The sequence below is a fragment of the Cheilinus undulatus genome, linkage group 5, assembly GCF_018320785.1.
Source record: "Cheilinus undulatus linkage group 5, ASM1832078v1, whole genome shotgun sequence".
Lineage (NCBI taxonomy): Eukaryota > Metazoa > Chordata > Actinopteri > Labriformes > Labridae > Cheilinus > Cheilinus undulatus.
In genome coordinates, this window is record NC_054869.1 from 41733385 (window position 1) to 41743336 (window position 9952).

A 9952-nucleotide genomic window follows, 5' to 3' on the forward strand; every position below is an offset into this window, starting at 1 on the left:
TGTGGTCAAACATTTGGGAAAATGTTTGAAATGTCATTTTAACAATATGTCAGCACCGTAGTCCACCATGGTTTTCACAAAATGTGCAAATTTCAGTTCTGCAAATGTTTTAAGAGGAATTAACAGAATTAAACACACCTTTCAGGTCCCTTTGACACCTAACATGGGTCTGCTAAAAACACAAAATGCACTCTAAACTCCACACAAGCACCTTCAGCACTGTTATCTACACAGTTTATCATTTATTTTATAATAAAATAACCCTTTGGCTCAATGAGATATCACACTGTGGTAATAAATAAAGTTTATTCTTTTATAAAACAAAATAAATATGAATAAGTTAATAAATTCCATAATTTCATAAATACATTTCGTATGTGTATAATATGTTCCGCGTGTCATATGTCCTGTAGAGTCAGAATGAGTCAGCTGACTCACGAGGCCTGTGAGGAGAAATGCTAAAAAGTCAAAGAGTAGGACCATTATGGATATTTCTTTTCAGAATGTTTTGATACCATCTTTTCTTCTTTTAAACTCTATTACTGATGGACTCGAGGCAGATATGTCTTCATACATAATGCCTGAGATTCCTGGTAGTGAGAAAAAAAAACAACAACATACTTTTCAGTCAAAATTAACCACACAAAAAAAACGGTCAGCCAATCTCTCCCTCTACACACAGCCACATTTCCTGGCCGAGTGTTTCCTCACTGTGTGGTACACGAGATTGTCATCCAGAAACGAAAGGTCATCGTCAAATGCTATAGGCCGACAGCAGGCCTGAGGGGGCATGTCTCTGGGAGGAAACCTCTTCTTATGAGCGAGGTTGTAGAGGATTTTGTCATAGTTTGTCTCTGACTTCCTGCAGGGTCCAGAGCAGTACCTGAATATCATCTCCTCACTAGAGCGGTACCCGAGGCCCAGGTCGGTCACGTTGAGTTGGATTTGTTTCAGCACACAGCCCTGGCCTCTTCCGTTAACTCTTCCTCCCCTAACTTTCCTCCCTGTCTCCCCCAACGTCAGCCCCAGTCTCCCTCCGGTCCGCCTCTGGTGGCTCGCCCCTTTCCGCCTCTCTCTCCTGTGTCGGGTCCTGCTAGTTGAGACCTCTTTGGAGGGAGACAGCGTGGTGGGTGAGGAGGTAGACGAGGACACGGTGGATGAAGAGGAGCGACGTATCCGACTGACGGTCACTCTGATGAAGTCCACTACGTCTTCAAACTCCTCATGCGGGGGCTCCTCCATGATGTCTGAAAAACATTAGGAGAAATGGATCTCTTACAAGGAAGTATCCTTAATGCCAGCACATGTTGTTTTGCTTTGCTACCTCACACTGACTGTTGGACCATGCAGCTTTATGTCAGATATGTGGAAATGATGCATTTTTTTTCTTTTAGTGATGAATTCCATTTGGACTGATTCATCCAAGTTACAAATGAATCCCATTCGTATTTATGCAACACAGTTGAACAGTTGACTGAACTAGTAGCATTAGAGTGACTGCAGCAGCAAACTCTGTGGGATATCAAGCTAAACTTAAATGATTAACCAATAACTGTATCAACAGAAAAATTTAATCAAATTTTGTAGTAGTACATGCTTTCAGCTTACACATGCAGAGTACATATTACAACAAAAAAAGGATGAAACACAAGACATATTCAGACATAAGCAGGAGAGGCATAAAACCAGTAGGAAAAAGAAGAAAAATATATTTTCTTAATACAGAACAAATTCAATAAAGTAACAGAAACAAAGCCAAGAAATTGATACAGTTATGACAAATGTGTACTGAATACAATAAAATTAGTTCAAAGCAATTTATCCATACTAGCATGAATCTCAATACGAGGGTGCAACAAGCTCTGTGCTATAAAGGAGGAGGGTGGGGTGGAGGAGGTGTAGCTTTGCTAGCAGTGTCGAGCATCAACATTAATGCAAGCAGGGATTAGTAAATCATATTTAAATACACTGCTCTATTGACAGAAAGAGCTGCGATCGGCTGTGGGAGCTGGGAGGCGATAACTAGGATCAGCTTGCCATCGGCTGATCACTGCTGGGCGTATGACTACCGTGACCTGCATGACCTAATGCTGAGCTTCATTTACTCTGTTTTAGGGTTGGGTATCATTTGGATTTTTTTTTTTTTATACCAGTGCTAAATCTATACATTTATAGGGTGCCGGTACCTAAACGGTGTCTGAATCAGTACTTTCGAGAGAAATAAAGTGTGTTAAAAGTCAGTGAGAGGATTGAAGCTGTCTGAGTATATTAATCTATTCACAGAAATATCTTAATAAGATGCCATTAATCATAGGATAAGAAAAGGAAACAGATGCAACAAACATAAATTACACAAATTTGCAAAATGTATTTCTGGCCTTTCATTTGACGTGTCAGAGGGTTGCATTGTATCAAAATGAAGTATCAATTTTTGTGTTGTAATGTGGTCCAGTGGGTATCGGATGTGTTGAGTACTATGTTGGTATCGGATTTCGATACTCATCCCCAATCAATTTATGTTAAAAAACTAAATTAGTTTTCAAAAGTCACTGGTTGCAAACCAGTCTTGTTAAAGGAGAGTGGGATAGAAATAAAATGAGGCAGCTTTATTAAGGTAGATACCTAGAAAAGGGACATGTACAGTGGCCCTAAAGAGTACACATCCATATACAGTATATTGCCAAAAGTATTCACTCACCTATCCAAATAATTGAAATCAGGTGTTCCAATCACTTCCATGGCCACAGGTGTATAAAATCAAGCACCTAGGCATGCAGACTGTCTCTACAAACATTTGTGAAAGAATGTGTCGCTCTCAGGAGCTCAGTGAATTCCAGCGTGGTACTGTGATAGGATGCCACCTGTGCAACAAGTCCAGTCATGAAATTTCCTCACTCCTAAATATTCCAGTCATCTGTCAGTGGTATTATAACAAAGTGGAAGCAAATGGGAACGACAGCAACTCAGCCACTAAGTGGTGGGCCACGTAAAACAATGGAGCGGGGTCAGCGGATGCTGAGGCGCAAACTTCATGTGGCCTTCAGATTAGCTCAAGAACAGTGCGTAGAGAGCTTCATGGAGTGGGTTTCCATGGCCGAGCAGCTGCATCCAAGCCATATATCACCAAGTGCAATGCAAAGCGATGCAGTGGTGTAAAGCATGCTGCCACTGGACTCAAGAGCAGTGGAGTGACGAATGGTGCTTCTCCATCTGGCAATCTGATGGACGAGTCTGGGTTTGGTGGTTGCCAGGAGAATGGTACTTGTCTAACTGCATTGTGCCAAGTGTAAAGTTTGGTGGAGGGGGGATTATGGTGTGGGATTGTTTTTCAGGAGCTGGGCTGGGCTTAGTTCCAGTGAAAGGAACTCTGGGTGCTCCAGCATGCCAAGAGATTTTGGACAATTCCATGCTCCCAACTTTGTGGGAACAGTTTGGGGATGGCCCCTTCCTGTTCCATCATGACTGTGCACCAGTGCACAAAGCAAGGTGAGAGGGTTTGGTGTGGATGAACTTGAATGACCTGCACAGAGTCCTGACCTCAACTTGATAGAACACCTTTGGGATGACTTAGAGCGGAGACTGAGAGCCAGGCCTTCTCGTCCAACCTCAGTGTGTGACCTCACAAACGCGCTTCTGGAAGAATGGTCAAAAATTCCCATAAAAACACTCCTAAACCTTGTGGAAAGCCTTCCCAGATGAGTTGAAGCTGTTATAGCTGCAAAGGGTGGACCAACGTCATATTAAACCCTATGGATTAAGAATGGGATGTCACTTAATATGTGAGTCAAGGCAGGTGAGCGAATACTTTTGGCAATATAGTGTATGTTACTTTACACTGTTTTCCTGGGATAAAAAGTCGATTTTGAAAAAACAACTGAAATGTATTTAGCAAGGAAAAACAAAACAAAAAAAAAAAAAGCAAAAAACAACAACAACAAAAACAAAAACATGGACATTTGTCTTAAAGCTTCTGCAGAATTGGATGAATTTTGACCATTCATATTTCTTTTGGCATTATTTCCCAATACAGTGACTCATTATGCCTATTTTAAATAGACAGTTTAATTTAAAATCATACTCATGCCATTGTTAAGAAATTAATTGCATTGTAGATAAGGTCTACATAGCAAACATGCTATAAAGCAAAGTTTCAGGAGCAGGACCTCACCTCAACCACGCCCCTTCCTGAATTTCTATTAATTCAAACCTGCCCGTCTCCTCCCCTCTCATTCTCATATTCTCCAACCCTTCCTCTATTTCTCTCTTTACCCTATCCATAGGTCCATGAAGGGGGGTCATTGTGCCTGGGAGCAACAGCGGGTTTCCTTTGCTTCCCCAATCCATCGCTAGCAAACGCCTCCAATTACTGATCAAAACAATGATTCCAAAATCATCAGTAAATAATTGTCAAATTTCATCCAGTTGATGATGTTGTCCTTGCTGGTGCAACACATTAAATGTCTAAATTAAGATAACTTAACAACTTAACTTAATAACTAAAGTAACTGACATATCAAGGCAGCAGCTGAAGTAGATATTATAATTAGTGTAGTGTCCTCCTGTTCTCACAGTGATGGAAAATGAGGACATCATGGCTCACAGACAATGAAGTGGACAAAGCAAAAGTTATCTTCACCTTATGTTATCAAACTTGAACTCTGTAGCAAATAGGCAAGTTTTTCATCTATGGTTAAGCTGATGTCATCACTTTTAATCTATAAGTCTTATTTCTTCCTTCAAAACATAATAGAAATGTTTTTTAGGCAAGGGCTTCCAGGAATTAAAGTACCCTTAGCTAAGGCACTACAAATTACAAAATAAACGCATAACAAAAAACACTTTTTTGAGGAAACTTAGCTCTTAACTGAATTGTAAACTTTAACTGGGTTAGCAACCAGGGTTGGACATTGTCTTTTTCACCTAGGTGCCACTGTGACTAGTGGATTCAAAAATCTTTAAGCCACTCTCTCTTTTTTTTTACCACTTAACTGTAGCAGAATAATGAAGTTAATATTATAATAATTATTCAAGCTACAGGGTATTTAATAAAGGAAACTGTTTCAATTAATAAAGAAAATACTGAAATGCTTTCTGGTTCATAGACAGTTCTGTGTTTATTTTGAGACTGGTTAGAGTTTCACAGCCAGGTCCTCAAACACAGACTTAACTGTGACTAAACCTCAACTGAGGGGCAAGTTAAACAATGTAATTATCATGAGCTATTAGGCAAGTTATCACAGACATAAAGGTTATGCTGGAAAATATCTGTTGTTTTGTCATCTTGTACACTGTAAGACCAAACAGTTGAAGGTTGTGTTAACTTCAGATATTTCAACTCTGTTTTTCTGAGTTGATTGAACAAATTTTAAGTTTTAAGTGAGCAGTACTCAATCATCCTGTTTTTTTTGTCATTGTTCCCAGAATGATGACACTTTTGCAACATGAGTGAAGTTCCTGACTCAGTGAGAAAAGCCCCACCTGTAGGGAGCAACTTTAGTCTACAGTGGATGGTACTGAACACGATGGAAGACGATGTTACGGTTCAGTCTGCACTTTTCACTTATTGTCACTTAAGTTAGACTACTTTGTGTGTCATTAATGTTTGAGATAAAAGTATATGATAAAAAAGGAAAGATTACAGTGGATGAAGACCACATAGCTTTACAAAAAGTACATCAACACAATGTTTTGAGTTGGATTTAAACAGAATTTTCTAAGTGTAGGAACGTTTCCACAGTGTAGTTTAACTTCTAAAAAATAAGTTAGCCAGACACAAATTCACGAGTTCTGAATCCGTTTCAACCAAATTTTTGAGCAGTTTCAACTTATTCCACTTTAAAGTGTATAATATAGCTGTTTCCACATGTCTCATGTTTAGAGACAGCAGAAGGTAGATTTAAATTTAAATAAAGGTATACTTGGTTAAATTTAACCTCCTTCCATATGTAACAAAATCACTCTGTTACCTCACTTTTATTTACCCCAGTGCCCCAGTTGCTGGTAGGCTGAGCAAATTCACCTGACACTGCTGACACTGCTTGAAAATATCTGCATTTGGCAGCTGGCAGGTGATAATTACCTACCCTAAGAGCAACTAAACATGAACTCTTGAAAAGTGCAGATGCTGTCACATTTCTGTCGTAGGACTTCAGTATGTCATTTTGTACATGCACTCCTTCTTATTTCTTCGTGTATAGCAGCTTTAAATGATGTGTTTCACAAATTAAAGCTGCATCGTACCCCTAAGTCATGGTCTCAGGCCACATTAGTGTAGCATGAAGCACTCACTTAGATAATAAATTTAAAAGTCAAGATCATAAAAAAACATCTTTTTAACTTTTGATTCACGAATCAAGATGCTGATAAGAATTGCTGCACATGGATTTGTGGAAATGAAAATGTGGTTTGAACTGCAAAATAACTGAAACCTGAACGTACAACTAAAAATGTTCTACGCTGTGAATAATTTTTTAAATTTATTGTGATTAAAAATCATTTTCGACCGTCAAATTATATTTTTCGATCATAAATGAAATGAATGGAAGTGTTTTGAGCCACCAGATACTATCCCCCCTCTATTTCTTTTTCTTTTTTGGCATTTTGGCCACTCATACAAACGTTACTCCTCCATTTCTCACCTCCGGCCAGCGTCTCCTCCCAGCCCGCTGGATCCGCCCGTTCGCGGCTGATGCCCGGGGAAGTGACTGACAGGCGGATCTGAACCGGCGGGAGCTCCAGGGGACTCTCTTCCGCTCTCCCTCTCCTCCTGCTGGACCGGAGCAGCGAGCTGACGTGCACGGCGGCGCTCAGCAGTATCAAACAAGTGGTCAGACTATCCCATAACTTCATTGTCCGCTTTAATCCGGCACAAGGACATGGCGCGATGCAGAATCAGGAGGTATCATCTGGCGAACGCGATAGACAACATATTGAAGACGTTTGATAGTTTGAGAAGAAAAGCTGGAGCGCTCTCATCCCCTCGGGTCAAAACGGACTGTCTCTGTTTCCTGCGTAACGTAAACTGAACAGTATCACTCGCGTGCCAGCTGGCAAACGCTACGCTGCGTGGCGCAACATCCAAGAGACACGAAAGCAAACAGGCGCGTAAAACACAAAGAGAGGACTTCTTGTGAAGTTGTTTGAAATCCGAAGACACTTGGAGTATAAAAAGATCCCTTCCTTCATTCAGTGACTTCTCCAGCTCATCCCCTCTCACCATCAGACCTGACTGAGCCTACAGAGGAGAGCTCTAACAGGAGAGATGGGGAGTGGTGCTGACGTTTCAAGGACCATCCTCTGCTCCCTCCTGTCCCCACCCATGCAGTCCTCTCAGAGGGATGGAGCCCAGAATGAATGATTGAACCCCAGGTCCGGAGTTGTTGAGGGTGGAGGAGTCATGTTATGAAAGAGGCTCGCTCTGTGTACTCAGATGGCTCAGAGGGAGAGAGAAGTTTCACACTTTCCACCAACAACACTCCGAGTTCCCCATCATGCTTCAGAAGTGAGGTTGACTTTGGATGGGAAACATGTTTTTAATCAGCCAGTCTAAACAGATCCAATAGACTCAATAGATTGAGTTGCTACTTATAACTCTGAAATCATCAAGGGGTTTGCACTGATATCCATTACAGGAGCTGGATGTTTTACCAGAGGACTCCTGCCAGCAGAAAACATCATTTTGGATTTGTAATCCAAGGTGCAGATTGACTTTCTGCACTTTTAGGTCCAAATCCAGAGGTGCAAACACATTTCTAAGTTACGTTGAAATCTGTGGAATTCCATCTTATTTTATGGAAAGACTTTTCGTTTGTTTTTACGTATGTCAAAAACTACAAACTGGCTTTGGATGCTGAGTTTCAAAACAAACAAGAATAAGTTGAAAACGTCATTTTCATGCAAACACTTAAAAAAATTCTAGACAATACTGCCGGAATAGCCCTAAATCTTCATGAGATGCTTGCTCACACATGTACCTCACAGTCAGATGGAAAGCAGGGTCTCAAAGAGCAAGGCATGACGTTAACAAAGAACAACACAAAATGGGGATAGAATCCAATGTAATATGTTGGATTCTATCTTTATATCAGTGTTACATGTAGTTTGACACTATAACAATATTTGCAAAGTGGATTATGCAATCCAAACAAAACCATAAATAAGTAGCTTTATCACATGCAAGGTTATCACATCTTTTGTATGCACTAGAATACACAGTGAAAGTTTTCTCCCCCTGGGGGTTTTACCCTTTGTTGATAAATTACCCATGGTCAATACAAATGGACTTTTATGACCAAAAAATAATCCACAAAAACTTCTTTGATGTCAAAGAGAAAACAAATTTCTACAAAGTAATGCCATTAAATGAAAAAACAAAAAGAATTAATGCAAATTAAGTTATTGTATGAATATTCACCCCCTTTAAAGTGTCTGACCTCACTGAGCAGTGGTCCTGCCAGTTGGTGCTAGTAGTCTTACAGTTAGTGAAATGGGAATCACCCGAGTGCAGTGAATGTATCGCAAGTGATTGTAGTATAAAGACACCTGTGTCTGGAAGGTCAAGTCACTAGTTGATCCATATTCCTGGCTACCATTACACCATGAAGGCAAAAGAACACTCAAAGCAACTCAGAGAAAATGTTATTGAAAGATATAAGTCAGGGGATGGATACAAAAATGTCTAAGTTAAATCCATCATCAAGGAGCTGATCCAGATGCCAATATTTAAATGTCATTCAGACCTTAAAAACACTTACCCCCAAATTGCTTCTACTGCTGTGTCAGTGGTGTGTGACTCTGTATGGATGCATGTAAATTTGTTTGCTAATCCTTTTGACTTCTCTTAATAGCAACCTTTCCCATCAGTGTGTAAATGTGAAATGAATAGGTGTGAATGTTTAAGTGTGCAAAAGCATTTTGAGTAGTCAGATGACCAAAAAAGCACTTTACAAGCCCAAGTCCATTTATTAATTAGTGGCAAATGGAACTTCTTCCAAAGTCATATTTATGACTTGTGAACTCGTACTTTCACAGAGCACCACCACTTAACTTCACAGTTAGCAGTCAGGCAGATAATTTTCCTGAATCTGCCAAACCCAGACTCCCAGAACACGTTTCCACTGCTCCACAGTCACTGCATTGGACTTGGTGGTGTGAGGCTTGCATGCAGTTGCTCAGCCATTCCTTGAAGTTCCTGCCACACAGTTTATGTGCTTACATTAGTGCCGGTGGAAGTTCAGAAGTCTTCAACTATGGAATCAGCAGAGCGTTTGTGACTTTTACACACCATTTGCCATAGCAGTCATTCACTCCACTCTGTGATTTTACATGATCTTACATTTGGTGGCTGAGTTGCTGATGTTCCTGAATTCTTCCACTTTCTAATAATATCACTCACAGGTGATTGTGGAATATCCAGCAGAGATAAAATTTTACAAACCGTCTTATGACAAAGGTGGCATCCAGCACAGTACTATGCTTCAGAACAAGCCATTTTGTTTCACAAATATTTGCAAAGGGAGCCTGTGTGGCTAGGTGCTTGATTTTAAACACCTGTGGCAACAGGTTTTATTGAAACAACAGAATTCAGTAATTAACAGGTGTTGCCAAATACTTTTGTCCATATAGCAAAAATGATCTTTTCATGATGACAAAGACATTTTCTTGGCAGCACGGATGTATTTCTGTTGCACAGCAGTGACTAATTTTTCATTTTGCTCAGTCCCTGTCCCCATAGGGGCCCCATACAAGACTCCAACAACTGCATCCTGACTAAGCTGAGCCTTTAAACAGGCATTAATGAGTGTGAGAAAGAAAGTGTTGTTCCTCCTCCACAACCGTCTCCTCCATACTTTATTGGATAAATATCAGTGGGAGTAAAATAAATTCCATGTATGTCGCTCGTATAGTTTTATTTTGCAAACATGACAAGACAAATGATGGCAAGGCTGTGTGT

The 9952-nt window shown here is 40.3% G+C and overlaps 1 protein-coding gene across 1 annotated transcript; it reads right to left on the reverse strand.

The window, feature by feature from the left end:
* Window positions 1-400: 400 nt before the first annotated feature.
* Window positions 401-7299, reverse strand: LOC121510252 (glial cell line-derived neurotrophic factor-like). The gene is made up of 2 exons (XM_041788222.1): window positions 6639-7299; window positions 401-1247 (listed from the first exon to the last, which is right to left on the reverse strand). The coding sequence occupies exons 1-2, from the start codon at window positions 6847-6849 to the stop codon at window positions 673-675; spliced, it is 786 nt and encodes a 261-aa protein (XP_041644156.1). The 5' UTR covers window positions 6850-7299; the 3' UTR covers window positions 401-672.
* Between the last annotated feature and the right edge of the window lie 2653 nt (window positions 7300-9952).

What these genes read in the sequence shown, in the direction of transcription:
- LOC121510252 (XM_041788222.1), bottom strand. Translation starts at nt 6,849, where the DNA reads ATGAAGTTATGGGATAGTCTGACCACTTGTTTGATACTGCTGAGCGCC. An exon ending in GGAGGAGACGCTGGCCGGAG is followed by an intron (nt 1,248 to 6,638) that starts GTGAGAAATGGA and finishes AATGTTTTTCAG; the next exon opens with ACATCATGGAGGAGCCCCCG.